Below are 23,431 nucleotides of genomic sequence, written 5' to 3'. Positions count from 1 at the left end.
TGGCCATCCCAGGAGCAGTGGTGAGAGCCAGGGCTCAGGGCCAGCCCTAGGGCTCTGCTGTGGCAGGAAGTGGTGAGGCACAGCTGAAGGGGAGAAATAACAAATGGTTCTCTTGTGTCCATAGGCTCCAGGAGAGCCCGCAGCAGTTCAGAGTCCTGCCCACACCACACTGTTGGAAAGGGAAGGCTGAACTGCATGAATATACAGGATTGTTCTAGTCTGTTTGGAAAGTCATTCCAGTTTCCCTGTAAGATCCTGCATTACATGTAATGTTGGGAGCAGAACTGAAGCCAGCCATGGAGTTGGATGTGTTCTTTCCCCTCATTTTCCCCTGAGGCAAATAGTCTAAAAGGTTTCACAAGTTTTTCTAGTACCCAAGGGGAAGAAGTGTCTTTTCTTCCTGCTTTTATCCAGTTCCTTGCAACACAATTTCAGTCTCATCTTACATCACTTCCAGAGATGCTCTGTCTTCCCACGACAGAATTGAGATGTATGTCAGAGGGACAGTAAGCAGGGAAAATGGAGGGAAAAACCCCATAAATGCAACTATTGTTGAACTGGTACTACTGCTAAAACAGCTCATCTCAAGGCAGTCTTTGAGTTGTCATATTTTAAATAATAATACACTTTGGATATTTTTGTTTAGGTTTTTTTCTGTCTTTTGACCTTATAGCTTTATCAATATCACATTTTTTCAGCTTTTCCCTGCTAATATGGGCTAAGAAATTCGTTGTTACTTGAGTAGTATTTGAGAGGTTCATGATTTCTTAGGCCAGAAGTGTAAAAAACTGCCAAAGTTTGAAGGTTTGATACTGAAAACAAGAGTTAGTTGTACTGTTATGTATATGCAGAGTACAAAGAAAAAGTAAATTAAAAGCTCTCAAAACTTACAGCACTGATTTCAGTTCATTTAAATGTAGACCTAGGGCTAAACACCAACAACAGGAACAGAAAGAGGGATCGTTTCAGTTAGGTATTGTGGGCACTCTGTGGTAGCAGAGGTACAGCAGGAAGGTTCTCCAGGTAGACCGTTTTGGCAGAAGTATTTGTAGCAATTATACTGGCTAATTAATTAATTAGACATTTTAATCGAAAGCAGGTTAAATTAAAAAAAATTTTTAGAAAAATTGCCAACTTTAAGAACATACTTTAAACCTCATCCTTGACAAGCAAGACCTGGCCCTCTGACCACTTCTGATGTTTTTTAGTTCTCACTCCTTGCATCTGCTACAGTACCACATGTGGTAATGAGTGAGCTCCCGGGTGCTGCAGTGATGGAAAACGCTGGGAGCACTTTTAGTGCCTTCTCTGGTGGTGGCCGTTCCTTTCTCAGCCCTCGTGAGACCTCTGTCTCGCAGCCCGGTGGGGAGCGTGGCTGGCGCAGCTCCAGGGGATCCCTTTTCACACCCCCTTGCCCGCGGGGTGCAGGAGCCGCCGGCTCGGTGTCCCGGGCTCGGTGTCCCGGGCTCGGTGTCCCGGGATGAGTGTCCCGGGATGGGTGTCCCGGGATGGGTGTCCCGGGATGGGTGTCCCGGGCTCGGTGTCCCGGGATGGGTGTCCCGGGCTCGGTGTCCCGGGATGAGTGTCCCGGGATGGGTGTCCCGGGATGGGTGTCCCGGGATGGGTGTCCCGGGCTCGGTGTCCCGGGATGGGTGTCCCGGGCTCGGTGTCCCGGGATGAGTGTCCCGGGCTCGGTGTCCCGGGCTCGGTGTCCCGGGATGGGTGTCCCGGGATGGGTGTCCCGGGCTCGGTGTCCCGGGCGGGCGCTGCGCGGGCCCCGCTCCCACACGGCCTGTGCCGGCTGCGCAACACTGGGGAAACCGGCTCTGGCCTCCGTCACGTGAAACCCGCGCTTTGGCAACCAGGCTGGAGCAATACCCGCTCACGGAAAGGAAAATGTGATTTGCACCTGGGGCCTGACGTCAGGCGGAGCAGGAAGCAGCGCTGCGGTCGGAGCCTGCCGGGGATCGCTCGCTGTGTCGCTGGCCCTTCCCCCGCAGCCGGGCCGGGGCAGGCCGGGAGGACAGGTCTCGGGGAAGAGGAAGCTTTGGGAGAAAATCCGGCTCCGCAGCTGGCGGAGGAGGCCGAGAGCGGCGATCCCGGGCGCGCCATGCGCGGCTGAGAGGCCGAGGGGAGCGCGGAGCCATGGCCCTGCAGCCGCCGGCCCTCGCCCCCAGGGCGGGCTCGGCCCCGGCGCTGTACATCCACAGCATGCCCGCCTGGGTGCTGGAGGACTTCTGCCAGAAGATGGACTGCCTGAGCGACTACGACTGGATGCGGTTCGGTGAGGGCGCGGGCGGCGGGGACGGGGCAGCAGCGCCTTTGGGACCCCACGGCCGAGCCTTCCCAGCGCTCGGTAGAGCACATCCTGGAGACAGGGAATTCCCGGGCACCGATCTGGTTTTGGTTTTCGAACAGAGGTGGAATTCCAGATTTCTGTGTTCCCTTGGCTTCTCCCGGGCAGCCAGGCTCCCTCCCCTCGCTCTCCAGTAACGCTGCAACTCCTGCCACTTCTCACTGCCTGTTTTCACGACATCCTTCACATCTGGTCAGATGTTCTGGTTTGTTCTTTCTTCCTTCTTTTCATTATACTTTATCTCCTCATACTTTCTGTCCCTATTTTTCTTGGTCCTGGCCATGTCCAGTCAAAAAGTACAGAAGATGTAGACCCTGAGTTGTTTGGTTTGGGTTTTTTTGGGGGGGGGTCTGTATCCCAGTCCAGACAATTCTAACCTGAATCTTTTCTTAGTGCATACCTTCCTTTATTTGACATGATTTAATTTCATTCAAGACTTCCCTAACTGTCTGCTGAATAAGCTCTTACCCCAGTTAATCTTCCTGATGTAGGGTGGGATTCATCTCCGCTACTTTCAGATGTATAAAACTGTATTTCTGACGTCCTTCTGAAACTAGCTGGGGTGGGAATCTTTGTCTCCACAGGCACAGCGCAGCCCTCGGCCCCTCTGGTTCAGGCACAGCCCCTCGGAGACTGCAGCCCCGGGTGTGTGGGAGGGAGGGCAGCACTGTGAGGGGAGGGGGGTTCGTGTGGGAAAGCGAGATGGGAAGAGCACAGGGGGTGACAGCATGTGCGTGTAGGGTCAGCCTTGGCACGGGATCTCCTGCTCCTAAAACTGCCCGTGTGTCCCTGATAGCTTTATCAGCACCTACCTAACACCCAGGTGATTCAGTTACTGTTTGGCTCACCACAGCACTGGGATTTAGGAATGCAGGCAGGACTGCAGCCACACCACTGACTGCTGTCACCTGATTTGGGAGAATCACCCCAGGAATTTAATCTGAACTTACTTTGGTACACAAAGTACTAAAGAGAAAGAAGATTACAGGGAAAATATGCTGAAAAGTGTAACTGGGGTTTCTTTTCGAGTGTCTATGATATAACAACATTTTTTCCAGAATAGTAGAAGGAAGAAAAGGGATATCTTACTTTAGAACAGAATTTGCTTTGTGCTTAGCTAATTTATTGTGATCCTTTCTTTTAAAACTGTGCAAATGCAAAAGTGAACTTGCTTGTTTACCTGCTTGCCCTGCTAGTTTTCTCTAATTTTTAAACAGCAATATCTGTTCTCTCCCACCAGCCTCCTACGTGATCACTGATCAAACAGAGCTACGGAAAATCAAGTCCATGGAGAAGACAGGGATCAGCATCACAAGGGAGCTGATGTGGTGGTGGGGAGTGAGGCTGGCAACAGTGCAGCAGCTCCTGGACCTGCTGCAAGGGCTGCAGCTCTACCGAGCAGCTCAGGTCATCCTGGACTGTGAGTAGCTACCCCTTTCTCCTGCAGGTCTCTGCTGCTCCTCACAGCATCCAGCCCCCGCCCCCAGGACATCTCCCTTGCTAGCTGAAGAAACTTTTTGTTGGGAGTCACATCCTCAAATTCTAAAATGTCTCCACTGATTGTGGTTTTCTTCTCTCTAAGTAAAATTGGTGGTGGGAGGGAAGAGGTGACACAGGAGGACTCAGTGGTTCCCCCAGTTCACCTTTGTAGTGCCCATCTTGGACCCTTAGAGAGGTGCCAGGGAGACAAGTTAAAACCTGTGCCCAGACCTGGTCTGGGTCTTTTATGCATCAGATGGGGTTTCAGAACACAGAGGCTACACAGAGGGTCCTGTAGCACTGGATCCTGGGAGGCAGCATGTTATAGCTCCTGCCAAGATTGCTCACACAAGACCCAGGTACAATTGGCCTCTCTGGTCATGTAAAATGCAGGCTTCCAATACAAGAGCAGCTTCCAGCAATTGGCCATAAAAAGTAGAGACACGACACGGACAAAAATGATCATCATCCCTGCAGAGAAACACCATCCCCCTCGGGGTGTGCCTGGTTTGCTCCCCGTGGTGTGTCAGGGTCGCCGTTGCTTGTGCAAGGTGCCCCTGGCACAGGAACCACAGGGTTTCCCTTCTGCTGCTGTCACTTACCTTTTGTTCTTTTTTTGAGCTTTCTCAAAAATATTGCTGAGATTTTTTGCACTTCAGTTGCCATAAGCTGCAAAAACTGAGTGTTTTTCCCTGTTAAAAATAAAACCCAATCAACTTCCTCCAGGCTGGAGGAGTACACTTTGGGATTCCTGAGGAAAAGCTTAGCTTCTCAAAATTGCACTTGGCTGATGCAACTAAACAGAGATGTTTGTAATGATATCTGTGGGCTAAATAGTGAGCAGGGAGAGTAAATACTGAGAGATTGTGGCAAGAAATGGGCATCCTCCGTTGAGCTCACTGAGCTACTGAACTGCCGTGATAAACCTGACAGACGTGTGTGACAGCGGGCGAGTGTGGCATTGGGCTACTCTGCAGCTGCACAAGGAGCTCCAGGTGACTTTGGTTTTGACTCTGGGTTCTGTAAAGCAACATGAAGGCTAGATAAAGGGGGTTTAAAAGAGGATGGAAGAGAAAAATCCTGTGATCGCTTTTTAGTTATAATTTTGGATGGTCAGTATTAATTTTCTCCCAGATCAATTCAAATGCAACAAATTGCAAAAGTACAACAAAATTATGTTTTTTAAAAGCTTCTTACTGTTGTCTTTTATATTGAATTCCATAGCAGAACTTCATGTTAATGCAAGTGGCAGGAAGTCTAGATTATTTTGTGGTTCTGCCATGCAGAAGTAATTAATTTTTTCTGGAATTAACTCAATATGGGCATTTCACTATGTGCTCACTCATAAGCAGAAGTGATTTCCAGAGGTTTAGACCAATCTTTAAAGTTTTTATCTACTATTTCTGCTTTTTTCTCTGTGTCTGAATATACTTATTCAGGTGATCCCTCTGGGGCTGATATGGAGGACACATTGCTTGTTCTGTTGGGCACTTTAGAAAACATAGCGGTCCTTACATCACCATAATTCCAGTCATTCCAGCTTAAAGGAATAGGACACAGCGCACAGGGAGATGTTTTGCTGGAAGATTATTTCCCAAAGAGTTTTATCTCCGTTCAACAGTTTCTTCCACTCCCTAGTCCCACTTCTGAATGACCATAATAATTTTTTCTGTCAGTTCTTTAGCTGCAGTGCTGCCCTGTTTATCTGATGTGCAGGAAGTTGCAAAAGTCATGAAAAACCCTGAAAAGTAGGTTGAATGAGGGCAGAGAGTCTAACTTTTGAGGCTTCTAGGTTAAACTACAGGAGGAAAACGCCAACTGTCAGTTTTAACTAAAGGCCTGCAGACTGCTCGATGGCTAATTTCCAAAATCTGTAAATTTGGGATTTCATAGCATTCTGGCTCAGTAACAAACATACCTGAGTGTTCCGAGTTTTAATTTTCAGACCTAGTTTCATTCAAACCTGAATTCATAGGTGGCATTAAAGAAAGTGGATACAAACCCCAAACAGAACATGCCCATTTCTACCATTAGTGCTTGTACAAATCAAAGAACACAAAGCTGTTACCTGATTTCAGACGCAAACAGAGGCCTGGCATGTTTGATTCTGAGGTCACCACTGTGCTTAAGATACAAAGCTGATAGAACAACAGGACAAAAAAACCCCATGTAATAATACTTGAGCTTATTTTACTTTATGTAAAAATAAAACATTAATTTTGATTTTTAAGAAAATGCTGAATGTATTGCTGATAAAAGGTGCCTGGTAGAAACAGAAGTTTAGAGCAGCAAAATGTTGTTCTCAGGGAGTAGACAGGCCTTATATCACCCCTAGTGCACACAGGCCATTTTCAGGCTCCTTTTCAACCTCAGTTTTAAATGTATTTACAGATAAGAATTCACATGCTTCTTCAGGAGTTTCTGACAGCCTCCTATATCACAGTATCTTGAACTTTTGTACTTTATTTTGTTCCTATCCTAACTGTAGCCTAAACTCATTTGAATAATTCTCCCTCAGATGTACATGTTTTTCCAGTCCCTGTACACCAAAAGCATCTTTGTCGTTCTTTTAACCTGACTTCAAGTTGCTTTTTTCAGGCCTGACTCTGAGATTTTGCCAAGCTATGTACAGCACAGGATCTGTTAGAGTTGTAATGAATTGGTAATTCAGCCTTTAATTTTCCCTTAGATACCAGTAAGTCTTGAGCTTTGACCAATTTTATGTTTTTCCTAGATTGTCTCTGGTGTGTTTCTTTCTATTCCATAAGTAGAAATATGAATATTCATTGCAAATAGTTTTGTATAGGAAAGTGTCTCCTCATCTTGCCTTTGCTCTGTGCTGAAGGGACATCTGCCTCTAACGTTACCAGCCCTGAGAAAAAGGAGCCAGTAGAGCCCCCCAAACAGGAGATCACATCTGTACCTCCCACAGAAGGCCAAAGGAGAGAGAAAGAAAACGAGATAAGCGTGTTGCCATCACCAGACTCAGCAGGCAGTAAGTACAGTCCCAGACTCAGAATTGGCTCTGACATGAAGTGACTGCACAGCCAAGGCTGCTGCGTGTTCGGGTCGGGATCGGACAGTGACGACACTGAGCTCCACAGTGGGCACGCTGGAGTGTTTGCCTTTTTCCTAGCACTGCTGTATCCTGTTTATTCCTGACTTTAGCACGCTGCTTCCTGGTCCTCCTTCCTATAGCTCCTTTGGCCTTGAGAGATGCTGGCTGGCTGTCCCCTGGGATCTCAGGATCCCAGGTCTCTGACCACCGTGGTCTCATCCTGGCTCCCTAAGACTAGAGCAGTGCATGCATTTCCTGCCCCGTGTCCCTCTCTCTATGCACAATAAATCTAGGCCAGCAGAGAACCAGACAGGGGTCAGCAGCCCCTCTGTGTGGGAGAGGGAAGGAGAGAACCCCAGCACATATGTGGGAGAACATCTGCAACAGCAGAGACACAGGGAGCTCCGTGTCCCCAGCCAGCCCTGGAGAGAGCTGTGCAGTCTTCCTGCAAACAGGAACCAGGAAGAGAGCTCCCTGTCTTCACACAGCATTTCACAGCTTGTCAGAGATTATCCCTGGTCAGGAACTTCAACAAAATACCCCAGACCTTTGTAATTCCCAGACCTTTATAGCTAGTCATAGGCTGTGGTATTATAAAAATAAGGTGTATTTTCAATGCTGTTATTTCAGTTTCAGGTGCTGTTTCTGAAGGAGCCTTGTATTCCCTCCCTGCTCCACCACCTCCCCCGAGAGACCTTTTGAATTCCCTACAGTCCAGTCCTCCTGTCTCATCAAGTGTGAAGGTAAATTCCCTTAGTATTCACTGACTATAAGAAGGAAAATTGCTTTTATGACATCCTGTGTTTTCTTAGTTAAGAGTTTATCCCTCTACTTGTACAAAATACCATAGACCTAGTGAAAATGTGGGGCTCAGTTACAGTGGGTTTGGACTGAATAGAGTGCTAATGCTTCAATTGGACTCCTTATGGTTTACATCTCTCTTTGCCAGTGAAGGACTAGTGAGGGAAAAATGTACAGTATTGCATACTGCTTAGCTTGGAAGAGGTAACATGCCCACAAATAACAATTGAGTTTGAAGAGCTCTCCAGTGTAGGTTTTACAGAGGACTTACTGTTCCTGGTGTGATCACGGGTCAGGGCAGTAGTTAGCATTGACCAGTCAGAACTGCATACATCTTTTAGTTTCATTTTATACTTAAAATGTGGTTTCTGCTCAAAACTGGGCTAGTATTGAATTTAAGTGTGGCTATCCAGAGATTTGTGTAGCTGACAGGATGGAGGAGGTTCCATGACCTCTCTGAGCCCCTGTTCCAGTGCCTAACCATTTCTGTGGGAAAAGTTTTCCTCATGTTCCTCACGATTTCAGCACACATTTCCTGTCCCTGCCTCCCCACAGCTCTCCTGTCTTTCAGACTGTCTAGCTAGATCTGTCCTGTCCTCAGGGTGTTTCCCAGATCCCTGGGCACACTCTGCTCCCATCATGGTTGTTTTCTGTGGTTTATTTTGTTTGAGGCTTTAAACTCTTCCACAGTAACATGGTTCAGGAGCACCAGCCAGGAGAGTAGATTACCTCAAAGAGTGCAGTAGTTTCAGAGTTTCTTGAGAAAGAGTTAATGCTTTGTTTCCTCAAATCTGGTGCACATTAAGGTTGTGAAAGTTGCATGATTAGGCTGCAGTGAAACTCTTAATTACAATTGGTATTAGGACTTGCCACACTGGAAGCAAAAAATTATTGTGAAACCGACACCAGGTGCTCCAGAAGTAAATGTGAAGTTCCTACTAGAGCATAAATACATTATGAGGGACACCACTTTCTTATCCAACTGTCTCATAGCCATAAAGATTACTATTTTTTGTAGCTTAAACTAACATCACATAAATATATGGACTTTTAAACAAAACTAAGTCTGTTTTCTGGGAAAGGTGGAAATGCAAATTGGTAACTGATTTCAAGTCGCTTCTGCAATGCAAAATTTTTACATCATAACAACATTATGTATTACCTACACCCTAAGGAGTGATTGCACAGTACCTTTCAGTTTCATTCAGCAATCACAGTGACTGCATAAATCATGGAAAAGAAAATATGACACTTGAAAGAAGGAAAAAGGACGCAGATTTTCATGAGATAAACTTGTTTCTTCTACAAATGTGTAGCCTTGCAGCTCTTCTACTCCTCAGCAGGAGACAATGGCTGATCTCCCCAGCGGGAGTCTCCTGTGGGCCCAGAGGGAAGTTACTAATGCCACGAACGGTTTCAGTGACAAGAACAGAATCTGTGAAGGTACTTTTGCAGATGTCTACAAAGGTCAGAGGAACAACGTAGTGTATGTCATCAAAAGACTGAAAGAGGCGAGTACTGCACCTTTTTCTAGAAGGGGATATGTTGTTAACACCTCTTTCCTATTAGCAGTTGTTGTTTAATATTGTGTGGGCAAGGAACCGGAATGACTACACAAGAGGAGATAAAAAGGAAATGATGTAAATAAGTAAACCTAGATCCAGCAAACACATGTGATGGATATTTAACTCTATCCATGGGAGTAGCCTGCATTGATGATTGCATCAGAGTGTCTTTACAATGTTTTTGTTCTAATTCTCAATTAATTATTGCCTTTGACTTAACATTGCCATCAGTGGTACTTGCCTGTTGCCTGCAGTAGCTGAGCAGCAAGAGACTAACAGATCTGTATAAATGCAGCACCTTGTTAATTACGACTGACCTTGTGTTGCACGTTCTCATCTTTCAGCTGGAATGCACAAGCCCAAATTCTACCCAGAGGTTCTTTCACACGGAAGTGCAGATTTGCTTTCGGTGAGTGGTTGTGTTTCAGGGGCAGTGGTGCCTGTCCCGCTGCCGGCGGGTGCTCGGTCAGCCCTGGGGGTGTCTGTGGCTCTGTGCGGGCTGGGACGAGGCTGCTGTGCTGCCTCATGGGAGCCCTGGGCGAGCGGCAGGGCCCGGGGCTGTGCCTGCACTGGCACGGCCGCTCTGAGCCCTTGGGGTGGGCAGGGCCCCCTCCGTGCCCCCTCCGTGCCCCCACTGCCTGCTCAGGCAGGGCTGTGCCACCATGCACAGCTGTGCTTCCAACTGTGCTTCCAGCTGCAGCACACTATTCCAGTTGCCTTGAACTTAGGAACTTAGTCCAGCTCAGGATGTATTTTTCTGTGTTGCTCTTATTTCATTTGCAAACGATTGCTGATCTGTGCCTGCAGGTGCTGTCACATCAACATTCTGCAGCTGCTGGGCTTCTCGGTGGAAACTGGCCTGCACTGTCTGATATACCCATACCTGCCCAATGGCTCCCTGCAGAACAAGCTCCAGTGCCAGGTAAGCAATGACCTGGGTCTGTGATCTACCTGTGACTGCAAGTCCTGCCCTGCTACTGTGTGGAAACTGCAGCTCTTTGGACTCCGAGAAACAGCCGGAAAAAGGGTGCCAAATACCTGGACTGCAAGCACCAGAAAGGCTGCAGCTCTCTCCTGGAGTTTTGACTGGGACTCAGACTAAACCTTTGGTTTTCAAAACTACCAATGTCTTACCATGTTTTAGTCTATAAAATAAAGATTTTTCTCTCCCTTCCTTGCAGGATGATTATGCTCCACTGACCTGGGAGATGCGAATTAGCATTTCTGTGGGAGTCATCCGAGCTGTGGAGTATTTACATAATTTTGGAATTCTTCATGGGAATATCAAAAGGTGAGGGGTTTGGTATATCAGCACTTCCTTGGTCACTTGATAATTCCAGGATTTCTTTAATAGTAATGACTAAAACATGCAATTTGGAAATCCATTTGCAGTATTTTCTGCTGTCCCTTGTTCTGTAGGGCCTTTACCCTTACTTGTTTAACCTGTTTCTCCTTCCTAAATGATGGAAGTATATTCTTTTGAAATAATTTTTTGAATGCTTGTTCTTCCCCTTCTTCCTTTCTACCTTCCACTCCTACGCAGCAGGCAAAATGCTGGACACTTTCAGTGCTTAACTTGAAAAGTGTAAAACTAATTCTTTGCCTCAAGTTAAAATAACAACTTGACCAATAATGTTATTTCTCTATCCTTATCACAGCTCAAATGTCTTGTTGGATGAAAACTTTACGCCAAAGCTTGGACATTCTGGCCTGCGATTGCATTCTACCGATAAAAAATCAGAATATGCCGTGATGAAAACCAAAGTCTTACAAGCTTCTCTTACTTACCTGCCAGAAGATTTTATCAGACATGGGAAGTTAACAGAAAAAGTGGATATATTCAGCTGTGGTGTGGTATGGTTCCTTTTTCCATGCTCTATTGCATTCTTCAGTGCTTCTAGACAGGAAATTGGATATAAGAACAAGTGCCTCGTGGTTGTTTTGCTGGCAATTTCATATCATAATTGCTGGCTCTAGAATATGTTGAAATCCTGGTTTTAATTATGTTCACACTCCAAATGTACTTCAGTTTGTGGCAAATTGAGGTGAATCTTTTGAACAACAGACAAGTGTTCCTTCTAGCAAAAAAAAATATTGATGCTTATTGTTTATAAAAAGTTAAGTTCTCAGAATTCTTGCAGAATTGCCACATGAGCTGCTACAAACATCACCTGTAATCTGGAATTTCAACAAAAATAATTGATAGTCTGTGATGTCACCTGTCTCCAAGTGTTTCATTTAAATAAGAAGTTACTCTGTTCAGTGTGATTTCTTATCTACATTTAGCTTGACTTTCTTCTCATCCTTTGTCTCAACAGTATCTATTGTACCTAACTATAAAATCTGGATTTGGCTCTGGAGGTAGTTCTAAAGTCTCATGAATGCCCAGAGCTGGCATTGTTAAGCCATCTGAAGTAAAAATAGAATATCAAAATGCCTTGGCAGTTCAATATTTCTTTAGTTACAAAACTAGTTTTTAAAATTGTAATTCATTCTGAACAAACTGTTTTATCTTTCAAATACACTTTCTAGGTCTTAGCAGAGGTACTGTCGGGGCTTAAGGCACTGGATGAAGGCAGACACCCAATTTATCTGGTAAGAAGCAGCAGGAATAATGGACACCAACACAAGTGAATGGGGTTGCTGTCATAAAATTAATTTTACTTAAATACAGTTTGATATTTGCCATCTGCTGTACCATGTCCTGAAGAAGGGATGTTTAGGAGCCATATCCAGGCTCTGTTAATGTCAGTAGCCTGCCTGCCTTTAGACAGAGGCAGAATAGATATTGCCATTTCACACAGCACACTCCTGAGTGCTGCTCTGATTGTATTAGGAAAAACTCCAGAATAAATCCGTGCTTATTTAAGAGACAAAGCCTTGTGCCGAAAAGCTGCTGCACGTTTTCTGTGTGCCAGAAAGGTGCTCTGAGCCACACTGAGTGGGGAAACCTGGCTGGGTGAGAACTGCAGGTGCTCATCATCAGGATGAGCTTATCGGGTGTTTGTGTCTTGCACTCTGGCCTGGAATTGATAATCTGGCGAGTTTCCCAAGGTGAGGTTGGAGCTACACATTCTACTTCCACAAGCAACCAGAACAGCCAGGCTCACTGAATCATTGACACTATCTGCAGAGAGCAGCCTCCACCTGCATTCCTTCTGTGGGACGTGCTCCTGATTTCCCATCTGGCTGAAGCCTTGGAGGGGAGAACAACAGTTCTATCACTTACTATTTCCAAGCAATTCAGCAACGTTCAAAGGGGTTCAGAAAATCAAAGATCCTACATCTTTGATTTCTTTAACATGTCACCACGGCCTGTGCAAGAATGCTACTCTGCAAGTGTTGGCTCTTTTTCATCCCTATCTAAAGTGGCACAAACCAAGAAGAGCTGGGCCTGCTTTAGGGAATTTGGCATTGGACACATGCAGAGAAAGCCTCTGCCCTTTTCTCTCCTGTGAAAACAAACATTTCTGTCAGCTGCAGGAATGGAGATTCTTAAACCTTCTCAGTCTGTGAACCAGCCATTGAGGAGCACTAATGACAAACATGGCAATACTCATTCTCAGAGACTGAGGCATAAATAAATGCTTGTGTTAATTTTGCCTTCACTAATGCATCTCCTTCCTTTGAACAGAAAGATATGATTGCTGATGAAATTCAAACAGCAAAAGAAAGCTCACACTCCAAAGTAAAAACTTTGGAAAAGCTGGCTGCCAATGAAATCTGCTGCAAATACCTAGACAGGAAAGCAGGACACTTGCCAGAAGAGGTTGCAGTTGATTTTGCCTCAGCCATCTGCCTCTGCCTGAGAAAGAAGAGTTCTAACATAGCAGAGGTAATATTTTAAATACACAACCAACATTTCAGTCTCCTTGTCATCGAGGAGCTGACAACATTCATGCCTTACTTATTTTTGGGAGTGTTGACATAGGAAAATATGTGTAAGCAGGGGTACAGGAATTATTCTGCATTCACAGATATGGTTGTTAAAAACAGGTGCTTGAAATTATGGAAATGGCTGAAAATAAATTAAGAGAGCATTACATCTGTGGAAGCAGCACTTCCGGCTTCTCCATGAACACTCCAGAAGAAACCGATGATGAGACTGCCAGTCTGAGCATGGATGTGCCTTCTGCAGGGGGGAATAAAGAGGAGAGTGCCCAGGCAGCCATCCTGTCCAGTGCCAGCCCCTGTGCCCCTTCCATGGGAGCCACGGCACCCGACACCTTCTGCGGACCCATGTCACGGGTCCCTTGTGAATCAGATGAGTCCAGTAGTTTCATATGGAATCCTCCAGAAAAATCCACAGAGGAGCTCTCTAGCCACAGCTGTACCACTTCAGAAAAGGTGGCAGGTTCTGGTCACGGGGTCAAGCAGGAGAAATCTGCCCAGGGACTGCAGGAGAGGAACGCGGCGTGTGCCAGGGGCGGCGGCGCCCCAGAGACAGCAGCTGCTGCCCAGGGCACCTGTGCACGGGACAGCCTGGACTCCTCCTGTGCTTCACAAGGTACAGGTGCCCTGCTGGGGTCAGACTAGGGACAAATTACTTTCTTCTCCAGGATTGCTTAGGTTCTTCTTCCTACTTCTAAACATTTCATCTTTTCTCCTTGATTATGAATTTATTAATAAATCTACACAATGTTTTGTGGATTTCTATTAGATATTTTTCCTAAGCTAGTTTGGGTGGTTGGTTTTTTTATTTTAGAGTTATCATCTATTCCTTAGACGATAGATGGATTTTTTTTTCTCAATATTTGGGCATTTTGTTTTTCAGCCTTAGCCAGAGAGACATCTTGGAAAATACAGATAAATGATCAAAAAAAGAAGCTCATGGAAAACATTTTGCTGTATGAAGAAGACAAGTTAAACAGTTCTGAACTTTTTGAATCATAACTTGGATGGATTTATTAGCAGTGGCCAGCTTAGAAGAAGAAATAAGGACTGTCTCTTCATTAGAAAGATGGTAAAAATGTGCTTTTCATGTAAGGTTAAGTAGCAGATTTGGATCAGAAACATCAGCCCTGACTGAAGGAAACAAAAGTGATCACACAGAGAAGCAGCAGAAAATACTTGTTCTAAAGCACAGTGCCACTCTGTACACAGAAATTCCTTCTGCCTTTTCATCTGCAAGGTGAAAAGGAATGACAAACACAAACAAGTGCCAAGATAGTTTACAATCCTTTTGCAGTGTTTCAAAAAACATCTCCAGCTAATGTTTGTCTCAGTAAGCCACAGCCCCAGGAGTTACAGAGCAAGCACTGCCCAGTAGCCAGGCAGCAATGCCCTGTGCTGTTATCCCACTGCATACCACAAACAGGAATCCTCAGAGCCGTGGGGAAGTTTTCCAATGAATCTGTCCTATTCCATCTGATCTTAGTGCACATACTCCAAACACTGCATTACCAGAGAGGGGGGCTCCTCTGCAAGTTCTCAGACGTGTTGTACACAGCTTCATCCCAGCTGGAACTGCACTGAGCACAGAGGAGAGGAAATGACTTCAGGCACGTTCCTCTGCCCCCGTGTCTCCTACCCAGGGCTGACACAGGTGACACCACATAAGCCCAGCCTTCCAGGTCACTGTTGGCACCTCTGACATGGTGTTTAGTTCTTCAGGGGAATGCTTTTGGGAATTATTTTTTTCTAAGTGTCCTTTATCTGTCGTTAAGGTTTCTCGTTGTGTTTCACATTATATTGTTGTATATTAAAATATCTTTAATTTTGTTATAGGACACTTGAAATATAATTTGTTGTATTTATTTTGGCAATGGGTCAAAGATAAGCTAGTAAGGGGAGCTGTTGATGGTTCCACACACACCAGGTGTTCTCAGGAGTCCTGGTGGGTATCCCTTGGCTCACCCAGCAGCAGCACCTCGGGCTCAGCCTCGGGGATCACGTGCAAGAATAAAAATAGAAGCTTGTATGCTGGTGTATTTATGATCAAGTGAAAGCCTCCTTAAGAAAGTGTCACTTTCGTTTTTATGACATTTATTATTTGTGCTATTGCTAACATATTCCACTCGTGCAGTCTAGGGAAATACTGATTTATTAGAAACCAAAAGAACTATCAGAGCATGTAGCTCAGCTTACAGACAGGAGACTGCTGCCTCCTGAGCACAGGGAATAGGGCATGATGTGCAGAAATGGCTACAATTCACAGTGCAATTCAGGGAATATTAAAAAAAAATATTAATTATATGTAATTATTCTCATTGGAATTCTATAATAGTATATTTTCCTGGCTTTACATGAGGGCCTCATACCTTCTATTTTTGTAGAGTACTTAGTTCATTTTAGGTATTAGTATGAGCAAGTAAAAGTATTTTAACTAAAGGGTACTATAATCATACTTATCAAATTAATTTCTACACTAAAAACTGTTAAAATCCCTTAATTATAAGTGCCTTGGATACTGTCTATATGTTTGCCAGTGTCAGATTTTTTTAATTTTACCAGAATCAAATCAAGACAACATTAGCACTGATATAAGAAACATTGAGTAGATTCAGATTGGTCAATAACCACTTAATTCTGTAGATGTGAGATACTTTATGCTGCTGAAAATGTAATCTTCGTTGTTTTTCATGGGTATATTCTGGGACATCCATGGTAAAAGCCTCGGGTCTCCTTCGGGAAGGACACGTGGACACACCACAGAGCTGAATGGGAAACCCGGAGTTTTAAACTGAGAAATGTAATTTGTTCTGTTTCACAAAAGTGCTTTAGAGGTTTTGTTCTCTTGTAGTCATCTAATTTAATTGTTATTCTTTGCCTTGTTCCATGCTAATTTCTAAATATTCTGAGGTGATATATGTGGTCCTGTAGAGTTACACATGTATTTAATGTAACATATGTAAGACAGTGCATGGCCTTACATTGATACAGTTACATAACTTGGCCATTCAGAGGCAAGTTTATACATTACTATTTGCTAATAGGATTGTGAATAAAAAACTGAAAAAAATATCTTTAATTGCCTGCTTTTTTGTGCTTTATGGCACAGAAAATGAGTGTCAGTCAATCAGTGCCCGCCCTGGGCACCAGCTCGTGGTGGGTTTAAAAATAACTTCGAAGTGTGGCAATGGGTTTGTGCCCTTCTTCCTTCCCTGAGGATAAACAAAGCTGTAAGAGCAGAAGAGGGAAGCTGGCACTGTTTACATTCTCCCTTGGAATTGCCCAGACCAAAGGAAGAGCCCAGCCCTGTGAGGTACCATTACAGCAGGGAAAACACCCCACAGACAAAAAGACCCCACCAAAACCCCCAAAACAACAACAAAAAACCACCTACATACAAAAAAACCCAGAAAACAAAACCCAGAATATTTTCTACTTACCTAATCTATAAAGAATTGAACAATTAAAGGCATTATAAAATAGTAGCTGCTTATGTTGAGGGACTCTTGATTGTATTTCTTTAATTTGATGTTACTGTATAAGAATGGGGTTGATTATAGCTCAGTCACCTTATTTCATTTTTCACAATGAATAATCAAATTAGTGGAAAAAGACAAGTTTTACTTTTCATAAGGGGCCCAGTGAAAAAATTATTAAATACAGCACATCAGGCTTTAACCAATAGGACTTTATTCTGTTGGTATCTCAACAAAGAAAAAAAACAAACCTGAGGTACAGTACAGACGTGGCTAAAAGACATATGCATTCCACTACTCCTTTTCATCTTCAGGAAAGCACAGAGACTTCCACTTAGCCAAGCATGTTATTTTCAGGAAGATCTTAGCACCGTTTTGCTGCTACCAGCAGGGCTGGCTAACACACTACCAGCTAACCCGAGAACTCCACCAGCCCTTCCCTTCACTGGGAACAAAGTTCTGGCCTTTGAGGGCACAGAGTATTTGTCCCTTTGCACAAAGGAGTTCACACCTCACACCTTTGACAGTCTCCTCCTGTTCCTGCTCAAATGCTTGAAGTCTGACCACTGTGTATCCAATCAAATTTGATCCTTAAACCAGAAAAGCAGGGTATAATTCCTACAGCATCAAGGAGTAGTATCAGGCACAGTACTTTGCTATGCTCTTTACCTTAAATTTAAGGGAATGTCAATTAAGGCTGATTATCAACATTTTGTAGCCTCCCAGTAATAGCTTTAGAGTGCTCATAAAATTGGATAATTGTTTCCCATGTTCAGTTTCGATAAAATCAGTTCTCATCCAGCTCAAGAACCATTGCAAATCAGGGACAGGGATCTCTTGCTACAGCTGGAGCACTCCCTCGTGCATCACTGCTCGTTCTGCTGCCCCTCTGTCACCGCAGACACCCCTCCTTGGCCCTTGTTCACGTCGCTGATACACGCCCACAGTCCGTCCACCGACTCCTTCCACAGCGTCACCTCGAAAACAGAGCAGGCACAGCTTTCAGCCTTAACACTCCCTCAGCTTCCCCTTTCCCCACAGCTACCACAGCACTGGTGAATTCTACTGTCAGTACCCCAGGAAATCAAGTTCAGCCTTCATTTCTGCTTTCCAGTAAGGACTCAGAATGCAGGCAAATAGTTTGCCAGAGGTTACGGTCTTCCTGCCCTCTTGATAGTTCAAAAACAGTCACCACTGCAGCAAAGACGACTCCGCGACAGCCTTGCCTCAAACAAGTGACAACAGCCTGTCCCTGCTCCTCTGGAAACAGGGCACGTGCACTCAGAGTCAAGGCAGCAGTACTCACTTTGTTGTCTCCTCCAGACACTGCGAGGATATTGGCAGTGATGGACCAGCTCACGTGCCAGACAACATCATTGAACTTGTGCAGCAGCTTTGGTGACCAGGAGTTTCCAGAGGCATCGTCACACGTCCAGATGAACACTCTGCCATCCTGCAAAAGCATGGAGGCCGAGTTAGCCAGACACAAGAAACACCACCCTGATTGCTCTTGGAGCTCCACTCCCAAATCACAGCTCTGATACCACCCTTCCATGTGTCTGCATGGATTTGTGCTCAGCACACAAAGGGGCTGTTTCCTTGCTATAGTAAAGGCAAAGCAGTACAGCTCTGATGAGAAAAACTACCTACAGTGATTCGCAAATACCAGAGAAGAGCTCCCAAAATACTTATCTATCAGCTGAAATATTTCCCCAGAATGAGATTTTGTTTTCCAGTCACATGGCAGCAGCTCACTAAGCAGTCTTCATGACAATAAAAAAAGCATTTATAAAATTATTAGCAGCAAGAACACCACAGTTAATATGAAGGCTAAGGACATCAGAGCTGACTACGAATGCCAATTAATAGAAAACAGTATTTTTAGCTGGAGGTTCAGTGAATTTGGTCCAAAACACTAAAATATGGCATTAGTTTGAAGGTCTTCCTGCTATTGACACCATCCTGCTCATGTTCAAAATAGCAGCCTGTACAAAATGTACAGAGACACACATGCACAAACCTTTGTCCACAAATGCTTCTACTGAGCTTCTGAGTTTGGAAGGAACAGGATTCAAAGGCTCTTGTGCACTGACCCAGACACAGCAAAGGACTGCCAGGAGGACCTGTTACAGCAGCTCTGACCTTACTATTGCTCTCCTAGGGGAGTGGGAAGGAAGTGTGTGGCAGTGAGGGCACTGAGAGCCTGCCTGTCGCTCCAGCCTCACCTGGGAGCAGCTGGCAATGGTGCTGGTTGGCAAACCTATGGATGGAGCCCAGGCCACGTCTCGCACCCAGTCACTGTGAGCCTCCAGCTTCTGCTCCTCTTTCCACTGACTGTCTTCTTCCCTGAAAACACAAATATACAGTCAGAAGGGTGGCAGCAGCATTTCTCATCCCCTGCTCTAGAAGGCTTTGGCTTTGTAGCCAGACTCCTGGTTCATCCAGATAATACAAAGCACAGGTGTTCCCCAGTTCTCCAAAAATCTCTATGGCTTTAAGTGACAAAACTCCTTGCAGGGGGCAGAAAGCACAGGCAGAGTTTTTGTTCTCATCTTCAGTTACTGTCAGAAATCTGCTACTGCCCAAGTCACAGTGGTAACCAAAGACCATTAGAAAGCCACTCTCCGAGACAAGATGACACAGGGCTGGCACAGACTGCACAAACCATGGGAGATACTGTGCATCACTAAGTTGTTTCCATTTCTAAAGCACTTCCTAAAAATGGGAATTCAAAGAGGGAAGCACAGACATGCTGAAAGTATTACCTGAGATACTAACAGGGACATTCAAAGCCTAGAAAGAGTGCCAGGTTTTATCTGATAACAGGGTACTTACTTCCAGATCTTGACCAGGTTGTCGCAGCCCCCCGATGCAAATCTTTTGACATAGTTTGGCTTTTGACCAGAGGGTTGTTCTATAAGGCTCCCTGGTACAACAGCAGGAGCCCAGCTGACTGCATTACATCCAATCTAGGTAATGAAAAACATTACTATTAAAAGTTGCTTACTTTACACAAATAAAGGAATAAAGGCTGCTGATGGGGTGAAGGAAATGTAGCATAGTGTCTGTGGGAGGTGGGGAATAAGCCCATCTCAGAAAATGGGAGTCCTGCACAATGCTGGATGGATATCAGATGAATAAGAAATCCAGACACAGTCTAGTCTCACTAAGGCACTTACTCAGAAAGCCTGAGGTAGGTAAGGAACTGCTTTATGGGGAAATATCATCCTAGGTGTGTGAACAGTGGAGACAGAGATAGGAACTGCACAGACACAAGGTACACACAGTTGCTAAGGTTTTGGAATGCAGGAGTAGAAGGAAGCTTTGGTCTGGAGCCCAATTTCCTTCCATTGAGAGCCATGCCGTTAGCTTATGAAGTTTTGCTTAAGCAAAAATCTCCACTGTTTTGGGAAAAACACGTGCCCTGCAATTTTTCTGGCTTCAATTCATTCAGTTAGTTGGTGCAGGTATTCTTAGGACCAAGGCCATTTCCTGCCAGTTAACTTTCAGCACTGTGTTTAACAATAATCCTCAATTAACAAGCATTACCAGTGCTGTTTAGCAGCCTTCGCCTGTCTTTTTTTCACTTCATTTTAGTTACTACAAAGTATACCTGCCCACTCGGGATGAACGTCAAACAAGTTATTCTTGGTTCTTGATGTTTCACATCACTTCACTGGATTTCAGTATTTATCTAGTCAAGTTCTTTGAGGCAACAATCCCCTTGGTAGCTCCTGGAACTCTGCTGCTCCAAAGGCCCAGACTCACCGTGTGTGCATTGCTGATCTTTTTGACTTCCCACTGCCCGTCTCCCGTGTAGCTCAACAAGGAGATGGCCCCGTCAGAGCTGCCGCAGGCCAGGATCAGTCCATAGTCATGTGGTGCCCAGCAGACAGAATTTACTGGGAAAGAAGAGACACAGATTACAGCACGGGGACTGCCTAACACTGACTGGTATCAGTCAGTCACCAAAAGCGAGTGGCTCTGAAAGCCGAGGATGAGTCTTGAAATTCCTGAATTTCAGCAAAGCCAGTCAATTAACACTGTTTACAGAATGACAGAGAATGGCTTTTATTTTTGGAATCCTTTTAGAATGAGAACACCAACAGAGCACTCTTAATGAGGTTAAAAAACTCTGACAACAGCGGGGAGCATCACTGACTAAAACAAGAGCTGAATGGCAGGCAGAGGATGTAAAATCTGTATCAGTAACACAGCAAAGCTGGAGACTTCAGATCTGCATTGGCTGGACAAATCATCTGAACACAAAAGTTTCCACTGTAAAACAAAACACTGCATGATAAATTCATTTTTTCTTACTGGACACAGACAGTATTTCCCTCAAGAATTCAGTCCCCTGTCATCTTTATTTGAAAGTTGATTTCTTTGTACAACAACTCGTGTGCAAACACTGTATGAATCAGGACAGGAGGTTATCCAGTAATATGACCTTAGGTAAAGGTCCTGTTTGTGCTGAACAGATTTACTCTCTCTCCACTATTTATCTCTGTCTGTTTGACAGAGGGCTTCTTCCTTAACACTGACAGATTTACTCCAACCTTACCCGAATCCCCTCATTTCCCCAGATGCCCTTCCCAGCTCCAAACTCCCATACCTGAGGAATCATGTCCTGTGTATTCATAGGTCTTTTCCCAAGTACCATTTTCTTCCTTCCAGATAATAACCTTCCTGTCATAGGAACAGGAAGCCAAGATATTCCCATACATAGGATGAGCCCAGGCAACCTGCCACACCGGACCCTCGTGCCTGCAAGAAACAATGTCATGTGGAAAAGGGAAGAGAAACCCCTCCTAGCTCTGGCTGCCTCACAGCCATCACTGCTGTGAATCACTGCTCCAGAAGGGACTGCTGGCCTGACATGAGGAATGGGTAATGCCAAGATGGCAATGTTAGTGCCCTGACACAGGGCTGTCACTGCCATAGAAAACAATTCCAAACGTTTAGCCTTGTATTAGTACGTTTTATCTCTTGAAAATCACAGGTGTCAAGTACTAAATGAATGACCAAGCCCCAGTGTATTTCCCACTGGTGCTCTGTCCCCTTCCCAGACATGAGGAGTTTTTCAGCACAACCCTGGAGGAGTCCACCCTGGTATCCACCTGCACCTTGTGCTGCCCAAGGGCAAAAGGGCAAGGTATTAAGAGCTTCCCCCAATGAAATTCTGCTGTTCCGACAGCTCACCCCCTCAGGTCTGCAATGAGGATCTGCCCTCCGTTCCGGACGTCGAAGATCTTCACGGAGCGGTCGGAGGAGCAGGTCGCCAGGCGTGTGCCATAGTAATCCATCTGTGCATCGTGCTGCAGGAAGGCAGGGACAGCTGTGCTCAGCACGCTGAGCTCGGCTCGGTGACCAACCCCACTGCAGCTCAGGACTGGCACAGCTGCCCCAGGAGCAACACACTGGGGTCAAAAGGGCAGTTTTAGACAATCCAGACACACAAGTCATTTGTTTCCCCAACTCCTTCTTCACTAACTATGCAAGTGTTACACAGAAGGAATTCAGGAAATTCTGAGTAGCAACACACAGCATTTTCAGGAGAGGGCTGGGAACTGGTGCTGCTGACTACAAAGCAGTGACCAGTTATGTATTCTTGTTTCTTAAAAGGTAAAGTGGGTGTACGAACACTGAGCTCTTAGTTATGTTTGAAACTTCATCATCACAGAATCACTGAGGTTGGAAAATACCTCGAGACCATCAAGTCTACCCTTTGACCAATCCCCAACTCGTCCCCCAGCCCAGAGCACTGAGCACCACGTCCGGTTGTTCCTCGGACACCTCCAGGGATGGGGACTCCACCACCTCCCTGGGCAGGCCCTGCCAGTGCCTGACCACTCCTCCCGTGAAGAAATTCTTCCTGAAGAACTGGGCTCATCTAACTGGTCTCCTTCCTTCTACAAATTACTTTGAAACCTTTCCTCCTGCCCACACTAAGACATGTGCTTCCACATAAAGGAAAATCAGTTTCCTCAGCCGAAGTTGTGTACCATTTAGAATACAATTACACATATATTATTTCACAGAAACAAGCCTGTGCATGAAAATTAAGGTTTTAAATCATTTCTCCTTTCCCGCGTAGCTGAGTCTTCCTGTCCACCCAGTATAGAATGGCAGGATCAGGATTTCGGACAGCGTTCTGCATCCAACACCGCACGAGTGTCCTCTCACACGGCACGCACATCCCAGCCTCCCCCCTCACACAGAGCGCCCCAGAGCAGCTCTGTTCCAGCCGGAACCGGCCCGGGGGGCAGCTCCCCCCGCACACTTACGATCATGTCCTCGTGGGACGTGTCCACGGTGTTGATGACCGAGACCTGCAGAGAGAGGGAGCAGAAGGAGCTGAGCGCATCATCGCTCGGCCGCGGCCCCCGGAGCTCCCAGGCCGGCACCGGCCGCCTCTCGGCGGGCAGCGGGCGCGCCCGGTTGCGCTGGGGCCGCGCCCCGGGACACCGCCGGTTCCACGCCGGGCTGCCCCCACCCTCCTGCTCCGGCCCGCCCGGCCCTGACCCCGGGCCGGTCCCCGCGTCCCCCCGCACCATGGCGGCCCCGCCGTCCCCGCTGTCCCCCCGCACCATGGCGGCCCCGCCGTCCCCGCTGTCCCCCCGCACCATGGCGGCCCCGCCGTCCCCGCCGTCCCCCCGCACCATGGCGGCCCCGCCGTCCCGACCCGGCCTCTGCCCGCCTCAGACGTGGCACGGCGGTGCCTCGCACAACCGCTCCCGCCGCGCCCCGCCCGCCTGCGACGACGTTCCGGCTGCGCCGGGTTCCGGGGGCGGGCGGTGCCTTC

The 23,431-nt window shown here is 46.1% G+C and overlaps 2 protein-coding genes across 8 annotated transcripts; one reads left to right on the top strand and one right to left on the bottom strand.

The window, feature by feature from the left end:
* Nucleotides 1-1,784: 1,784 nt before the first annotated feature.
* IRAK2 (interleukin 1 receptor associated kinase 2) lies at nt 1,785-16,222 on the top strand. 4 transcript variants are annotated; one of them, XM_051788656.1, is made up of 15 exons: nt 1,785-2,284; nt 2,419-2,561; nt 2,941-3,001; nt 3,597-3,776; nt 6,681-6,830; nt 7,524-7,636; nt 9,011-9,205; nt 9,604-9,668; nt 10,067-10,181; nt 10,441-10,550; nt 10,918-11,113; nt 11,792-11,854; nt 12,894-13,094; nt 13,256-13,766; nt 14,034-16,222. In XM_051788656.1, exons 1-15 carry the CDS (start codon nt 2,146-2,148, stop codon nt 14,150-14,152), a joined length of 2,361 nt encoding a protein of 786 aa, XP_051644616.1. In that variant the 5' UTR covers nt 1,785-2,145; the 3' UTR covers nt 14,153-16,222. The 4 variants fall into 4 exon arrangements, with proteins under 4 accessions (XP_051644616.1, XP_051644617.1, XP_051644619.1 ...); XM_051788659.1 differs by lacking the exon at nt 2,419-2,561 and having other exon boundaries at nt 2,158-2,284; XM_051788657.1 differs by lacking the exons at nt 2,419-2,561; nt 2,941-3,001 and having other exon boundaries at nt 1,793-2,284.
* Nucleotides 16,223-16,817: 595 nt separating this feature from the next.
* Nucleotides 16,818-23,415, bottom strand: SEC13 (SEC13 homolog, nuclear pore and COPII coat complex component). Of its 4 annotated transcripts, none has more exons than XM_051788716.1 (9): nt 23,289-23,415; nt 22,914-22,958; nt 21,829-21,944; nt 21,242-21,393; nt 20,395-20,528; nt 19,462-19,595; nt 18,852-18,972; nt 17,933-18,079; nt 16,818-17,603 (listed from the first exon to the last, which is right to left on the bottom strand). In XM_051788716.1, the coding sequence occupies exons 1-9, from the start codon at nt 23,289-23,291 to the stop codon at nt 17,493-17,495; spliced, it is 963 nt and encodes a 320-aa protein (XP_051644676.1). In that variant the 5' UTR covers nt 23,292-23,415; the 3' UTR covers nt 16,818-17,492. The 4 variants fall into 4 exon arrangements, with proteins under 4 accessions (XP_051644676.1, XP_051644672.1, XP_051644673.1 ...); XM_051788712.1 differs by having other exon boundaries at nt 23,253-23,344; XM_051788713.1 differs by lacking the exon at nt 23,289-23,415 and adding an exon at nt 23,217-23,266.
* Between the last annotated feature and the right edge of the window lie 16 nt (nt 23,416-23,431).

This window comes from Manacus candei, unplaced genomic scaffold (assembly GCF_025592945.1).
Source record: "Manacus candei isolate 608988 ecotype Guabito, Panama unplaced genomic scaffold, ASM2559294v1 h1tg000025l, whole genome shotgun sequence".
Taxonomy (NCBI): Eukaryota; Metazoa; Chordata; class Aves; order Passeriformes; family Pipridae; genus Manacus; species Manacus candei.
Note: the sequence above shows the minus strand (reverse complement) of the source record. Positions and strands in the feature narration are given on the sequence as shown.